The following is an 18,304-nucleotide window of genomic DNA, read 5'->3' as shown; positions in this document are numbered from 1 at the left end:
TCTTCCAAGCACTTGTACAATCGATAATCCTCACGAAGAAAAAATTCCATTTGTTCGAAGAAAAATTTCGTTTCTCGAATGCTTAGCTTTACAGTTTTTCCCTCTTTCACTTTAAGTCGAATCACGTTTAACACAAAGATAGTTTAGCCTAAAATCTTTGGAATTAGAAGCAGAACGTGTTCGCTTAAAAGAATGAAAGAATGATACTGACAATGGCAACACGGTGATGGTGAAGATTGTTCAATCTGCTCTTCGCTTTTGACTTTCCTAAATTTACAGTTTAATTTTACTATGGATCTCGGGACTCGATTACATCTCTCATACAAAGATATGTTCGTTTATAGTACAAAAGAGTTAGTCGGACAAATTTCTAACAAAAGTAAGAATATATAGTAATTGCGTCAGCAGCACCTAGACTAACGACGCGACGGCAATGGCAAGGACGACGGTGACAGGCATTGATACTTTGATAAACGTTATTACGGCGTACAAACGTGAGTTAGTGAGAGCGTAGCCATAATATGCAAAAAAAAAGGGAAAAAAGATACATGTCACCCCCCCTCCACCACACACACACACACACACACACACACACACACACACACACACACACACACACACACACACACACACACACACACACACACACACACACACACACACACACACACACACACACACACGCACGCACGCACGCACGCACGCACGCACCTTTTTTTTCTTTCATATTCATTGACGGATACGTGTATCGATTTCTATAAACGCGACCAATTTTTATAACTAAAGCTAAGGCAGGTGATGTTACCGTAGCGCGAGAAGCTTAGTATAATCGTTAATCCTCGAGATCATTCGTGCACAAAAAATACAAGCACAATCATTTCATCACGTCGATACAAACCAGACAAAAAAGCACAACAACGAGATACATTGTCCAATACATTCAAGCTCGAGATTCCTCGTCGCCTCGCGACCCTTTCACATTATACTTTTCACGTTTGATCGGCAACGAGAGATCGTCACTCTCGGGAGAAACGCGGAGAAAGAGATTATGATTTACGCGAGCCAAGATGTAAAATGAGCAAACCGCTATGGAATGTGAGAAATCTGGAGATTATACTTACACACATAATACGTAGTTTACACTATGTACCATGCTAGTGGTGTAATCGACCATTTCGCAGACCAGCGTGATTAAAAAAAAAATAAATAAAAAAATAAAAATAAAACATAGGAACGTAAAAAGATGAGAATATTTAGTTTGAAAAGAGCCTTCCAAATATGATCAATTACGCCACTGTATGGTGTATCCATATCAGAAAAAAACTCGGAATAAACTCGTCGAAAACTACGCTGTCGGCACATGAAAATACCGAGAGAGATTAATAATACCTGATAAAGGAAGAAATTCTTAGATACATTACTCGACGAAAAAATTCAATTAAATTTTTTTCTGATACGAGTACAAACACCTGCACACTTCGCATCGATATTATGCAATAATTTATATCGTGTTAATCTCTATTGCCATCTTAAATCGAGCTCTTATGAGTTTTAACAAGTTGTAAACCACTTTCAGCGAGAAATCCGATGCGAGCATCGCGAGACATGTCCTTCTCCGCGCATATGAAAATCCCTTCCCGATATAAATTACTTATTAAATACGCAAATAACGATAATAATAATAATAATAAAAGTGATATATCATCGTCATAATCATAACAGTGTATCGCGTGCGCGCGCTCGCGCGGACGTGTGCCTCTTCGAGCTTTCGATGGGTATAGAAAGATATCTAAAAACGAAAAAAAATATATATATCGACACTTTAATTACTCGATTCATCGATTTCGTTAACGTTCGTAAACTCGTATTTATAAACGTTTATAATAAAGACCGTCTTACGTCATATGTATGTACATGTACGCACAAGCGTGCATATATACATACAACGTACCACGATCTATACTATATATATATGTATATACATATAGATATAACATTTTGAATCCATTTTAACGCATGTGTCGACTATGGCATTAATTTATACGTTAAAAAAAAGTGCCGATCATCACGGTTTATAATCTAGAAATTTTTTCGATTGATTAATAAATAGATAATGTTAAAGAAAGTCACCTTGCACTTTCTTTTCACTCTCCGCGACAACGATTGCAGTGGTGATAATACAGTAAGAATAATTATATAGTATTAATGGTAACAGTAGTAATAGTAATAGTAGTTGCAGTAGCAGTAATCATAGTGGTAATAGTAGTAGTCATTAACGTTCATGATAAATGTGTAATAACAATAATAATAAATCAATAAATTTGTTTTTATACAACAATCACACGTAGAAGCGACAAATTAGAATAGTAGAAATAACTATTCCTTAATCTCGCAATTTTATGTTTATATATATATATATATATATTTAAATATAAAGTATATCTGTAATATATATACATATATACACATGTATATATGCACACATACACACGTATGTATACATATATGTATATATATGTATAATCCTAACCATATCTTGTATTAATATACATATGTGTATAGATGTGATGCGCGCACGTGCGATCACACAAACGTAATGCGTTTAGAAAAGCGCATTCACCGTGTTTACAAAACACACTGGACGACATGCGGTCGCTTGATAATTCGTTCTTTAAACGATAAGAACGTGTAAATGTAATATGAGGAAATAAAACAAGAGACATATTTTTACTTGACAAAAAAACGTGAGAAGAACGCCTTCAAGAAACGCCAAGAAAAATAAACAGATAAATTTTACAAATACAGCGCTGAAACATTTACTCTAATAACTAATGAATGATCGTTAATAATGATCAAAATGAATGTTTTAATTAATTAATTATTCTACAAATTTACAACTTTCGTGCGCGCGCACGCGCTTACACTTATATAAATAATATATATGTGTGAATATGTTATTTTTAATATATATAACAAAATGGCAAAGATGTTTTTTCTGATTTTTCGCAAATGACAGAACTTTACATTTCCTCGCATTCGTCAGCATTACATTAGTATTACGCGTAAGTTATAATAGAGAATGTACGAATGTATAGAAAGATTCGTCATATTAATGAAGTAAATTCGATAAAAATTATTTGGATTCATAATTACTTTGGATAGGAATCCACATGACTCCTAATTGCACATTGATATTCATTTGTGGCTGTACTGTAATTAGTGTAGTGGTGTTTATAGCACAACTTTTAGATTAATTTTAGATTCAAATAATTCAATATATATCCGTTAATAATGCAGAAAGAGAGAGAGAGAGAGAGAGAGAGAGAGAGAGAGAGAGAGAGAGAGAGAGAGAGACCAGAGAGAGAGAGAGAGAAAGAGTGCACGCAGGAATATGAGATTGATCGACAAATCAAATTAGAAGATAGAGCTAAAGGGGTAAAATAAGAAAGATGTTGATATAAGTATGTTTGTTGTATCCCCTCTCTAAATCTGAATTAATGAAATCTTATTGATTTGCAGTGCTAGACTTATAATTATCAATGATTATTTACTGTTTTCAGTGTTTCGATTAAGAGATTAATCTGAGAGGATTCTGACTAACCGGAATCAGTGTGTTATCACTAAAAAGTAGTGTATGTATTATTGATTGATAATGTTATAAGTGTAACATGAAAATCAGACTATCTATTCACTGTCATTCAAGGAATAAGTGAATAATAGGCTGATTCCAATTTAGAGAGTGAGAGTGAGAGCGAGAGCGAGAGCGAGAGCGAGCGAGCGAGAGAGAGAGAGAGAGAGAGAGAGAGAGAGAGAGAGAGAGAGAGAGAGAGAGAGAGAGAGAGAGAGAGAGAGAGAGAGAGAGAGAGAGAGAGAGAGTGTGTGTGTGTGTGTGTGTGTGTGTGTGTGTGTGTGTGTGTGTGTGTGTGTGTGTGTGTGTGTGTGTGTGTGTGTGTGTGTGTGTGTGTGTGTGTGTGTAAATCCGAATCAGTTCCGTATATGTATTACAAATATGCCACAACGCCCGTCATTTAAAATAGTCGAATGTGCAAATATGCCAATCATCAGAGTGCCTGACGATAATAAGATAAGTTTTCTAGGGCAATCGCGCATATATATTATAGTTTAGATGCTTGGGAATCTTGGGATGTGTTTTAAATAGAGAGGGGACTGAAAGGAGAGGGATTTTCCGCAGCGAGATGCAATCTATCAAAAATGGTGAGTTCGTCGACTCTTAAATTTCTTACTTGTCGTCGCAGCGGTAATTGTTATTCGGAAGGAACATTATAAAGGACTTAATTATAGCGTAATAATCGTTTGTGACGGCATAGTACATCTCGAATCACCACTAATCATGATAAAATTAATCGAAGCTTATATACGTCAGACTTACGCTACGTTAAATACGAAGCTCGAAGTACTTTCTTGCACGTCACTAGGTAAAAATGCATTCTCCTAAAGAGATATCAAATTTATCCACGTGGCGGATATTATTTTTGTTATTTTTAACCTTCTTTTCTCTTTCGTCCTACGTTGCGACTTTATCTTCCCTTTATTGAACAATACTTGTGCATTTGGAAGAGGACACATCTGGCGTCAAGAGACCAAGTATAGAAATCCCCCAACGTACCTAACTCGAAAAATCTAACTTTATTAAGTCTTATCCTTAATGAAATAAGTAAAAACGAGGTATCTTTCGCGTGCATATTTTCGATCGCATCTCGCCACGAATACGTCGAGATTTGCTCTCTCGTCCGCACACACTTGTACGTGTCTGGATCAAGCAACTCGTAACTTGCTCGTAGTTCGCTGCGACGAGACAAGATGGCAAAAGCCGAAGAGAAGAATTACACGAAGGAATATTCTGCCGCTACGTTGGTCAACATTCATCAACGCAAATACCGGTTTCTCCACTGTCCTCCAGTCGCCCAGCCGTAATTTTCCACGCTGTGTGCTGCATCCCCTTCTGTATCCCACGCCGCATCTTCCTTTATTCTTCTACATCTGTACTTGTGAATATTTGTGCTCTTTCTCTCGTTACTTACTCCTATTCTCACCTGATCGCCGCTGCTTAGTATCCCATCGAGTCTCAGTATCGATCCGAATCATCTTCCGCTTTCTGCTTTTCTTCTTTCTTCCTCGTCTTCGACTCATTTCATTTCGCCATTAAGTGTTCCTTCCGGTAACATCTACTTCATGACTCAACTACAAAATCACCAAACGTATTATACATTTGATCCTCTATTTATGTATTTTTCCCTCGCATTCACATTTTCCAACATTGATGACGATACTTGATACCGATTTTTGTCTCCAATATATTCAGCAATGCTTGAATCAGTTCGATCAGTCATGTGATGAATCGGTAACATTAACGTGAGCTTGATTGCGCTGCCGGTTTCATTTTGATATTATAATTTTATTCGAAGGATTCATTTACTCTTTCGGACATCAAAAACATGCGTCTTATCAGCTTTCAAAGAGAAACGCAACGTCATAAAATGTAAAATCAAAAGGGACAATGTTAAGACGCTGGCGGAACGAATGATCGAAAGTAGTCCGTCGCATATGCAATCCGGAAATTTTCCACATTTCCTCCCTCTCTTTCCGCCCCCTCCCCTCCTCTCTCTCTCTCTCTCTCTCTCTCTCGCCGCCGCGATTGCGTTTGTTAACCGACAGTGGACAGTATCTACCCCGTGTCCTCGGTGCTCGTCAAATAATTGATTGATTCTGCTCTTTTCTCGCGATGATTCGTAATTCCCTCGTCGGAGCTCTGAGACACGCGTGGTGTGATGCAAGCGTAAATATAGATAGTAAGTACGCTGAGCAGGTACTGGAGCGAGTAATACATGCCGGTGATTGCGCCATATCTTGTGTGTGTGTGTGTGTGTATTTTACGTTTGGTATTACATGTAAATATGTTTGTATTTGTGTTACTGTAACGTACTGTCTCGAATGGCACGTTATGTCGTTGTGTTTCCAACTCGCAGCTTCTTTATGTCTTTATGTACGTGTTTCGTGTGTACGTGTCTGTTTCGTCGAGATGCCCGGAGATACGTTGTGCTCCGTATTTCTAACATTCGTTAATTCATTCATGCTTTATCGGAGGATAAAGAGCATTCACCGAGAACGGCAGCAGGACAATCCTCTTGGCCGATTTATTTGTGATTGAAGGAGAACGGGGATGGGCCCGTCACCGCGCTTCGATGGAAATGCACGTTCTGCCACTTGTTGTCCTTCTTGTGCCACACACGGCTTTCCTCGCTCTGCTGGGTATGCGCTACGCCTTGTCTGAAAGAAACGAAACAAGGGTGCACGTTAGTAAGCAATTATTGCAATACCAGAGCATCTCCAATGCATTGAAAAAAAATTATACATACAACAATGTATCATTTGTAAAAGATCAATATAAGAGACTAACAGGGAAGAGGCCAATTTTAACAATACGTTTCCTTTAAGTTTAACTATTTGTGTCACGTTTCCTTATCTCTACGCGTCTGTAATATTTTACTCACTTGTCCATGTACTGCGTCAGCCTGACATACGCGATGCAAGCGGCATCCTCACCGAGCAAATGGACATGGGGATTCAGGATCGTCGTATTGACAGCCTTACAGTTTTTCCCCAGGACTGCTTAGAGTATTGACGAGAAACAAAGTTAACGGTTACTCGAATACCGTCATTTACTAACGCGCGACATAAAAGCTTTTTGCAAGATCTTGAAAAAAAAAAAGAAAAACTAAAAAACCGAGAACAAAAGAAAATAAAGAAATTAACTTACAAAATGTGTGTGTGTGTGTGTGTGTGTGTGTGTGTGTGCGTGCGTGCGTGCGTGCGTGCGTGCGTGCGTGCGTGTGTGCGCGCGCGTGTGGAGGGAAGGGGGAACACTATTATAAATGAAAAAAAATATAAAAAAATAGGAGGACGGATCAATCAAAATTATATTTTTCGAAGAAATATGTACGTTACACACAACCAAGCTTTTCCGCTACAAGTTTTTGAAATTACTCATGCAAATTATTGATATATATAGGGGTAGTCGCTGCGGTGCGATTTGTTTCAGATTTGGAACTCGTGAGTTCCAAGCTTCTACCCGTTGTAGTTTACAGCTACGTGAAACGTTACAATGCATCAAAGCTTGGAACGAGTTCCAAATCTGAGACAAATCGCACCGATGACCCCCACTATTCCAAGAATCGTTGGACAGTAATAGTACAAATTTGGAAGGGTTCCGGCTGGAGCTCGGTCTTTAGTAATTTCTAGGTTCCCAGATTATTAGAACAGTAGTGGTACGAATTCGGAATTACATATAGAGTAGAAATACTGGAATTGTATATCATCAGAGTATTATTGAATTAATTTAATTCCAAATTTTTTTTCCGTATAGTTTTATTAGACAATAATTAAAGGGAAATGCAATAAGAAGTTGGATTAATATTAATTTAGATATTTTGTTCGATAGACATCCGTGCATTAATAAATCAATCTCGTATTTAGAAAATAACAATGTATCAATATAATAAAACTACACTCGTATATATTTCGAGCAACTTTCGTCGTTGCAAATCGGAAAAAAAAGTTTTGCTATAGTAAAAATAATAAAAATAAAATTGCAGTTACGTCAAAATATTTTTTCAACAATGTTTTTCTAAAAATGGCCTATTTTCTCTTTCAAACATTTATACTTTTATCAAACAAAGTAATAAATTTGTAAGTGGATATTCCGCTTTTTCTAAAAATAAATGCGTCGAGATATAGCAATAAATATACGGAAAACACGCACACACATACAGAATTGATATAATTATTTATAATAATTTTTTTCTCATAAATAATCTACAAAATGATAAAATAACCATAAGCAGCTAACATTTCCTATACTTATTATTCGCACTTCGTTTTGTGTAGCGACAAACTTAACTACGCTAAGAAAAGAATAAAACAAAATTTTTGCGAAAGTTATTTTCCTGAAACTTTTAATTACATTATGCGATATTTTTTGTTGTCGGTTAAACGATAACAAAACATAATTCTTAGCGCTGTATTAATCGTGTGCTACCAAAACGCTGCCACTAAATACACAGTGAGAGGGAAGCGCAAAGATCATTAACAATGATGCAAACGTATCGGTAATTACCATTATCAAAGTAAAATTTGTGGAAATCCATTCCCTCGACTAAATTACCTAGAGCCTCCGGTTCAAACGCGGTCAGATGTGGATCACAGATTTTCCTGAAAACATAAAAAGAGATTAGCATATCTTGTAGTATAATAATTATACAATAATATTTTTGTTTCTATCGTTTTTAATGTTTATTCAAATGAATGAAATTTTCGAAAAAATCTTTCCATTCAAGAAAAAATACAAATAATATCAAATTAGTCAAGACACATATGTATACATATATGTCGAATAATTAAGATGAAAAAAATAAGAAACATTACAAGGGAGAGAGAGAGAGAGAGAGAGGGTGTGCGTGCGTGCGTGTGTGTGTGTGTGTGTGTGCGTGGTGCGTGCGTGCGTGCGTGCGTGTGTGCGTGCGTGCGTGCGTATGTGCGCGCACGCATGTGTGTGTCACGATAAGGGATACATAGTAATGCCAAATTTATTAATCTACAATATCTATACCAAAAAAGGAAAAAAAAACAAATATTTGGTAAAGTTTAATAATTCAATAAAGTTTATTAAAAAATTTTTTTTAACTTTTGAAAAAAGACAGAAACAAATTCAATTCTCACAAATAGGAGTGCAACATAATGTATGATTTATTTAAGCGTGTACCAAATTGTCAAGCAAAAGTATATATGCACAGTGTGAATGGCAAAAATTTGTAAAAGCATAAATAAAAGCACATATAAATATTTTACATATTTGTTTTAACTCTATCAGCTGACATTTCTGTTCTTAAAACGCAATTACGGTAATCATTTTTACATAATTGTTGAATATTTCGCAATTACATAATTTTTTATTTTAAATATGATTAAGTTTGTTGCAAGTTTGATTTTTCCTGCATTATAATTTTATGGAACTCTATATATGACGACAAAAATTTATTTAATTAATTATAATTAACATTATTTGTTTCATGCAGCTTCCCCGCATCACTCCCATCAAATCTGCATTTGTTCAGTAAACTTTTTAAATCAATTATCTCCTCCACATGTATGTACATATATGTATTATCAAGGAAGACTATTTCTATCATTAATTTAAATTCAATTTTAAGTAAAACATATTGATCAAATGCAAACACAATAATAGTGGTTTAATATAAAATATAAAATAAAAATATTTTAAAATATTCATGTAAAAAACATTATCAAATACAAATAAAATTTTCTTTAATGAAAACTTTATATAGAATATCTTGAATTTTTCTACGTCCTTCAAAATATTTCCTTTCCAGATATTTTTTTAAATTAAAAATTCAAATAATCTAAAATATATTTCTCCTCGTTGAGTGAGAAAAAATTCCACATAAATAAGTATCATAAAATTATTCTGAAAATTTTTATCATGTATAGAATATACCTTTTATTTTAACTCTTTTAGGGCCGGTTGTTCCAACTTCTTGGTAAATTTATCTATCAGATAAATATATGTTCATCTGTATTTATTTAAGAAAAGAAATGAAGATAGACACATGCTTACCTGGTAGGTAAATTTACCAAGAAGTTGGCCTTAATAAACCAATATATCGTTACTTACGTGTATGCCTCGAAATCTCCGGTGTTGATGCTCTCGATCAACTGCTCGGTCATCTTAATGATTTCCTGTCGGCGTGCTGGAATCGTCAAAAGATCAATGAATCAATTGGTTCGTGCCGAGGCGTCCGGTACGCCTATTAGGTGATAAATACGATAAATGTTTTACGGCACAAACACAGTCGCATGCACTTAATTTTTTTCATCAACTTTTTTCAAGTCCTATACCATTGCGACCCCTCGGTTGTACGCAGGAATGATGAGCCACTTGCGCAAGTAATTAGCTTCCCGTGTTGAGTACAGTCGAGAATTGAATTCGTAGATAGAATCCTCGTTAAAGAGTATAAATCACTCTAATCAAAATGACGGGCAATTTTGAAAATTTTAGTCGTCAATTGAAGCAGCAGAATCTCGAAAGAGATAATACTCTACTTTGGTATTATGTAAAAAATTATGTGTGCGTGCGTGCGTGTGTGTGTGTATGTGTACATTTGTTACAATCAAAGCTGCTGTTAAATACGAATAATTTTTTCAAATAGAATATATATTATAAAAGAAACTCACGAAAAATTATTTATATTAATTAATCGATTATAGTGTAAACTGGTATGTAAAAATAAAATATATGAATATAATAAGAGGTGAGATAGTTTATTAAGTTAAAATACAAGACTCTGATACTGTATAGTGTATGAGGCTCGTCTCTGACAATAAGATAAATAAGATTCTTTTTCACTTGGCTGACATCAAGGCTCTTTAGCGTTCTCAACGAATCGTCATTACAAAATCACGAACGCACGATCACGTCTAATTCAGATCATTCGTGTCTGACTGATGAGAGAGTAATTTCGAACTGCCAAAATAAGCAGCGTAGCGCGTATCTTGCGTTTCTGTTATTCTCTTAAACGGCTTTATTCGTCACTCATTCAAACTACGCTTCAATCATTCAACAAGTGCACGTTCGTGCATACGTTTTTCGACATACACCTTATGCAGTAAATCTCCTGATTTTTCAATAGCATTATTCGTGCTCTCCTCTTCGGAATATTTTACGCGTAACGCGTGTAAACGTCAACTCGATATTAACTAGATGGAAACAATGCGTTTAAATTGTCTCGATTATTTCATTACGAACAACCGGTCGTTAGATTAATAAGTAGTGAAAAATATAACTGGACAATCTTTGTAGATCTGTTACTGTATTTATTATAAATTTATCATTTCTTATAAACATTATCGTACATTGGACATTCAAGTTACATACTTTCAAATCATATTAAATTAATATTTGTTTAATCTAACGACTACGGTGCATTTCGATGTTACTTACGTTATAGATATATAGATCATCAATTATATATATGAAAATTGTTGTCATTCTTTAAGTGCGAAGTAAAGTTCTACGAGGAGGAGAAGAACGATACGAGAGATGTCAAATAATTAGTGACAAGTAATATCGTAATGAAATGAATTGGAAAGTGTCACTTTGGCAATAAATTGTTGTATTATTGATTTCTAGGATATTACTACCACTATCACACAACTGCCAGTTTCACTGTAGATGTTATTGTCTTTCTTCTATTCTAACTAATTAAACTTTATCGCACCTCGGATATTCTATTACGAAGTTAATGATCCTAATCTTCAATCGATCTATCTTTGGGATATATTTATTAAGTTGTATTATAAGTTGCATTATACGAATACCATACTCTTTCCTTCCGCAACTCTATATTTTACTATTACGTGGCAACAATTATATGAATTACGTAAGAGTATCATAAATTTTGATATTTTGTAAGTGCTCCGAGAGAGAGAGAGAGAGAGAGAGAGAGAGAGAGAGAGAGCACGCGTTTCCTTCGTAATTAAATCCGAGAAATGATAACGCTTATTTCTAACAAGAGCGGTTGCATTGAATTGTATGTTAAATAAACTATTACTATTTGGTAGAATTTCGTAAAGAATGTTATAAAAATATATAATTAGACTATATATTATACGAATTACGACACGCAGTCATATTTCGTATTAATATTACGAACTATGCGATATTGTGTAACGAAATCAAACGCATCTAGAGAGAAAGAGCGAGAGAAAGAGAGGGGGGGGGGGCGAGCATTAAATAAAAACTAAAACATTTTTTAGAAATTTATCTTTACAAAAATAAGTAAATTTTGTAGTTATTCATTATATTAAAAAGGGTACATGACTACAAAAAAACTTTAAAATTATTCTAATTTTATTTTAACGCTTTTCTTGGTAATATATTTTCTTTCACAATATCGCATTTTTAAACGATAAACACTAACGAATTGAAGAAATACTTCTTCAATTCGTTTCAATTGACTTGATTTTTCTTCGTCTTGTCGTCGCTTACGGCATAATTTCGCACTTTACCTGAGCACTGGGAGTTGGTTGAAAGCTGGCTGCAGGTCTTGATAGGACACATGATTCTTATGTCTACAAGCAATATATATATCCCTTTCGTATTAAAAAATAGGCAAGACGTATATAATTTTCAAGGCAATAGCTCAAGCTGCTGTACAAACACGAAGAGGATTAAGTTACCAAATCCAAATCAAACTGTTTCGTACTTTTAAATGTTTTTACGAGTAATATACAGAGAATCTCGTTAACTATATGCATATTTAACCGAGTTATCAACATAACCCCTGTCTACGTAATAAAACATACATTATAATACATAACACAGTAACCCATATGGTATAAGAGAATTTATTCCAGTCGTTTAGTAAAGATTAAAATAACGAAGATGATAATGCAACATGAACATAACACATAATCATCAAAATATTCATAAAAACTTAACGTACATCTCTCGGTATTTGTTTTTGTCAAAATTCTACTAGCTTAATCCTCACGTGCGCTATTTAAGAAGATTAACCGTCTCCCCCAAGAGGTCTTATCGTCATCCGTTTTCTCATCTTCCTTTTGGTTTGCCATTTTCATCGTTCAATCGCATTTGCGATATTGCGGTAGATTTGCTTGGGTATTATTGCTAGTTGATGTTGCAGTACTATTTCAATAGTATATAGGATACATGTATATATAAACAAACGCAAACATACTTTCATATTCATATAGTTTTTTTTCGTATTTATCATTTTTCGTTTAAAGTGCAATTTAACATTGCATATACATTCCACATAAAATGGATCCTCCTGTTCCCTATCTTGCATTATAATTGACCATGATTTACCGTATTTAAAATAAACGATATGCGCGGATACGCGAATACAAACTATAAAAGACTCTTGTGAGATTTACAGAGTCAAGATCGGTAAAAACATTTTCCTCGTATCGTATTCGTACACGTTCTTAATTTTAACCATGTTAATTAAGGTTCGCGAATTAGATCTGATATTCATGATGTGATTTATCTTCAGCGAATGCTGAAGCGTCAAGTCAGCCAGTTTTCAACATGTTTTATATATGTGTATATATATATATATATATATATATATATATATATATATATATATATACATATATAAAACGTGTTACATTACATCGTGTGCTTGTGAGGTCACCATTGCTTCAGATTCAACATTATTAAAAAACGAACAATAAACGCTTCTTAATTAACACCAAAGCAATGACTTCATATTTAAAAAATAAAATTAATTTACGTAAAAACATCGTAAAATAAATATTTATAACAATCGAGGTAATTTTTCGTCAATAACAATGTAAATATCGAAACCCTATTGTGATGTTATATCAAATTGATCTTCCTACATTTCCGAAATTTTATTTCAGGCGATAATGAACAATCTACGTTACATTACGTAATGTAAATTCGTTCTGGTATTAATTAGAAAATGACACAGTTGAATCAGTTAAATCGACAGTAGTTTACTCAAACGTATGCACAGATGGCTTGGTCAGTCTCGATTACTTACTACTTGCTTGTGACGCACAGAAATGTTACGCTGAATATACGGTATAATGAATGGGATAAAACGTAATCACACAAGCGAATTCGATCCATTCATTAATATGATGAATGATAATCTGAAATATTATTCAGCTGAATAAATCTACACACTTGAGAATTATAAAAATTGTAAAAATTATCCAAAACATAAGTGCAAGAAAATGATTATTTTTCATTATTAATTCTTGTTATTTATTTTCGTTAGAATATCCGTTGTGACTTGAATGCTGACCGTTCATTTTTTCTAATTAACGTTTCTACTATTGGCATCTTTCTTACAAAATTTCTTACACTAAGAAAAAAATGTTGTTAATTTGACTAAATTTTTGAACTCGATTAAATTTCTTCTGTTCAAGTATTTATGCATTTAATTTAAATACATGAAATTTAAACTTTAATTCAAATATTTATATATTTGATTGAAATATATAAATACTTGAATTAAAGAAATTTAATTAAATTGGAAATTTGTGTCAAATTAACAATTTTTTTTCAGTGTATGCAATTAAATTTTAAAAATTAAAAATAAAAAACTAAAAAAATTATTTTTATGTAGAAAAAGTAGTCTTTCAGCTAGTTAAAAGATTTCATAAAAACAACTATATCTCATTAATTAAAAAGCAAAATTATATTGTTATATTTTTTCTATTTATTTAACCACGTCACTTGATTCAAATTTTTAAATCTTAAGACTAGAAATCCAAATTTTTTATTTATAATTACAATTTAAGTTACTCGGTTTTTTTCTCTTTTTGGTTTAGTGTTCCCACTCTATAAAAGTATTCAAAAGAAGCACGAGAAAGCCTATGCGATTTTTACAGCAAACTGCAAGATGTAGAGCTCCAGCACGGTGGTCGTTGCGTGCTTCTCTCCCTCGCATTTACCCCCAGTTTACGAGAGTCGACGATTCTCTTACCGTCTTCGGGATCCTTGTCAAGGACGCAGTCCATCTGGGACACGTGTCCGCTGGCATTGTTCATCCATCGTGCTTCCCGTTCTGCACGTTTTTTTTTACGGGGTAGGTGCATGCAGGCGCACAGAAGGGTGCGAGATCACGAGGCAGAAAACACGTGCAGCATGCAGAAACGCACAGAGACACAAACAAACGGAAACAAACTGATAACAAAATGCTATCTTGCAGAAGAGAAATGCCGATAACTCGAAGCTTGGTAAATAATCATAAGGAAATTTTAAGAAATTTCGATTAATATATACATAGAGCTAACGACTTAAGAAAGAACTATGTTTGAATAAAGATGTAACTAAATGAAAATTTTGGATAAATGTAATACTAAATCTTTGCAAATAATTGTTCTTTTAAATTTTGCTTGGAATTACGTAATATCCCCCATGAGAGTATCTACTTTCGTTTCAATCTCAAAGGATTTATTGCAATCTCAATTCGATTTCCGCAATTCGCTGTTCATAATGCACAATATTTGAAAGTATTGATTGAGCATTTACCATACCGTATTTGAATGCACTCAAAATAATTTTATCAAGCTATTTACATAAGTATATCAATGCTAATAATCGTATTACTTTCAATTACTTGGTTTGCGCAAAGTTCGGAAGCTTGATATAATACCGCGGTCAAGATTACGGTCCGTCCAATAATATCCTAGAAAATGGAAAAATTTTCCTGTCGGATTAAATCAAGCTTGCGAGGTATCGGCTCAATAGCAATCGGGATAAATCGCAATTGCGAATACAAAAAAGATAGAGGATAGAAAACATAAATTTAAGCGCGTTGGCGGTGCACGAAAATCTTCCCGATCAACGAACCGGATTGCATTTTTATGTTTTTGTTTCTTCTCTTTTTACTAGCATAATGAAGAAATATAGATATAGCTCAAGCTTTTCCCAAGCAAAAAAAATTAATTACCGCATAGAATTAAATGTACTGTTATCGTTAATGTCTTCTCTTTAATATTTATGGTTTAACAAACGACTCATTACAAAAATGGAAAGCAAGGACGATTACAATCTTCATTGTTTGCAATTCTCTAATTGCATCTTCCAACATGTAAGAATGTAAGATTTTATTAAGTTTAAAAATAACTGGGCGTAAGCAGAAAGAAACGAAAGATATTAAAGACACCGTGAGACAAAAGGAAAAGCGCATAGTATCTCTCATTAATGAATGACTTTTCTCACATATCGATTGCATCAAATATATTTGTCGTTCATGTTTATTTGCCGTAATATTTTGTCACAACGATCATTGTGTCGATCGTAAATTGGGCCCGGTGTCCGTTAGCTGTAATTAATCCCATTATTTTGCACATTTATTTCATATTATTCGTGGATGCAGAAAAAACCAAATCGTCCCCCATAAAAATCATAGCAAACATTAATGTCGACTAGATATTTATAAGCGACACGAATAAGCATGTTTTTCAAATAATACTCGTACTTCTGTATAACCGTTTCGGAAATATCCTATGCGATTGTATTATTCGATATTTAGGCAGAGGTTAACAGTTATCTTATTAATTGTCATTTATAACAACTGTGCAAACAGCTTTGCCAGCTTTGAAAAAACCCGCATGTGCACCTCGATCAATTAAAAAGCATAAGAAAACGAAACGATCAATCATCAATTAACATTTGATCTTGCATTGATAAAGAAATCTGTGAACGGTGAAATAAAAATATACGGAAATTCGATACTTTAACTATTTCCATCGATATATGAAATAATTAATGATGATCAAGAATAACCGATCAAATTCTACGCACATGCAGTGACAATTGAAGAGAACAAATTAAAAGTTAAAGGATTAATCCTAAAGGGTGGCCACCCTCTAGGAAGAAGGAAAGAATACTCAAGGTCAGCGGGAGGAAACTTGTCAAATTGTCGTGCTACAGACCAGTGGATGAGGAATCCTGACGTCGCAATGCTATCGGTTCGTTGCTGCCATTCGCTTGGTGGATGATACTGGCCGGCGACGATGGCGACACGCCGACCTGGCTGTTCTGGCTGTTGTTGCTGCTACTGCTGCTGCTACCACCTCCTGTGTTGCCAGCTAGTCATGCAATCAACCAACCAAACACGAGCTAGTGTCAACGTCAAAAAAGCCTCTGCACATCACATCACATCACGTCACGTCACGTTACGTCACGTCACGTCACGTCTTGTTACGTCTCATACCGTTTCGTTACATTACGTTTGAACATTCTCTAGACTGGTTCTGGATGCTTTAAAGATCGGCTCACTTTGTGCTCCTTCGTGCCCTTAATTTCCCGATTTCTCTTTTCGATGATTTATGTAATGTCACAAAGTATGAGAAATCGCAATAAGCAGGATATCTTAAAACTACTTCAAACTATACGCCCGTACAATATTTTATTTATTTACACTTAAAGATTGCCAATTGATAAAAGCGTGCGTTTGATTTAAGATTTTCTTAAATAATTTCTTAAGCCAATTTTAAGTTAATCACGTCAATTTTCTCACCCAAAAGATTCGTAATTTTACAAATAATAATTTACAATTAAAAAAGAATAGACAGAATAAGATAATTAATTTTAATCTCATTTGCCAAATTCTCCTACTTAGTTATAATGAATTTTGTTGTAAAATTATTTGTATAATAAAACCTAATAATAAAAAAATATTAGATGCGTAATAGCATTTTAATAAAATAAGGTACCTGTACCCAATGTGTCCCTAAGCTTTTGAGGTTTTTTTAATCTTTTGATGCATATGAAATTAAAAAATAAGGGTCAGATTTAAAATAGAAAATATATCTGAAACTAAAAAAAATATATGAAATATTTTAAATTATTTATATAAGTATAATAAAGATTTTAAAAAAATAGCACTTGGACCATATTGATTACATATATACCCAATTCGGCCCAGCTATGTATTTTCTTCTTTTTCACATTTTTGAAAAAATGCGGAATAACAGAATCAACATGTTTAAGCACTTATTAACATACTAATAAAAAAAATTACATATGCAGCTATTCATTAAATAATGAAACTGTGTTTATTTACTACAAGGGGCGTTATCTTAACTTTTATCTGTTAAAAAGGTTCAATTAACTAGAGAAAGACAAGAAATATTAATCAAAAATTAAACATTAAACAAAGAAACAGAATCTTAACTTTCTTGTATATTAATAAGATATATTATGTTTTTAATAGTGTCCTTGACCATAATGGTTTCACAATAGAAAAGAAAGAGTTTCCTTTCTTTAATTATAAACAAGATGTTTTAATAAAAACTTAAAATAAATACAATGTTAAAAAGCCTAAATAAAGAGTTACAATAATATGAATTGTGGATATTTATAACTGTTACATGATAGTTACACAAAGCAAAAATTTACCTCTGAAATTTTGGATTCAGAAGAACACAAATTTGAATAAAGTGTGATTAGAAGCCGTAGAAAGGAGATATTGAGCAGTTAAGCATAAATACACCATATCGACTTCCCGAACAATATATTAGCGTTATCTGTGAAATTCATTGTGTAACTATTTAAAAATGGGAGGTGAGCCAAATTGGATATATGACCATATTGGGTATAGGTACCTAACATATGAAAAAATTTATATTACGAATAGATAACATAATTTTCGGCTCCTATACGTTGATTAAAATATCCTTCCGATAATATATAGAAGAA

The 18,304-nt window shown here is 33.7% G+C and overlaps 1 protein-coding gene across 30 annotated transcripts in view; it reads right to left on the bottom strand.

Moving 5' to 3' along the window:
• Positions 1-18,304, bottom strand: part of LOC105833893 (calcium/calmodulin-dependent protein kinase type II alpha chain) — a 121,245-nt gene that overhangs the window by 19,133 nt on the left and 83,808 nt on the right. For 8 of the 30 annotated variants that reach the window (XR_004964477.1, XR_004964480.1, XR_004964481.1 and 5 more), the window contains exons 14-18: positions 16,537-16,692; positions 9,710-9,785; positions 8,135-8,229; positions 6,513-6,630; positions 6,122-6,288 (exon numbers count right to left, since the gene is read on the bottom strand). Coding sequence is in view for 24 of the 30 variants with exons in the window: in XM_036291494.1 (XP_036147387.1) it covers positions 6,156-6,288; positions 6,513-6,630; positions 8,135-8,229; positions 9,710-9,785; positions 16,537-16,692 (578 nt within the window). In the remaining 6 variants the exon portion in view is untranslated. Of the gene's footprint in view, positions 1-712; positions 1,790-4,499; positions 6,289-6,512; positions 6,631-8,134; positions 8,230-9,709; positions 9,786-12,102; positions 12,166-16,536; positions 16,693-18,304 lie in introns of those variants that run through there. The other 22 variants (XM_036291492.1, XM_036291499.1, XM_036291500.1 and 19 more) reach the window with 8 other exon arrangements.

Source organism: Monomorium pharaonis, chromosome 8, assembly GCF_013373865.1.
Source record: "Monomorium pharaonis isolate MP-MQ-018 chromosome 8, ASM1337386v2, whole genome shotgun sequence".
In the NCBI taxonomy this organism is placed as follows: Eukaryota; Metazoa; Arthropoda; class Insecta; order Hymenoptera; family Formicidae; genus Monomorium; species Monomorium pharaonis.
The sequence above is the reverse complement of the archived record's forward strand: the minus strand, read 5'-3'. Positions and strand labels throughout refer to the sequence as shown.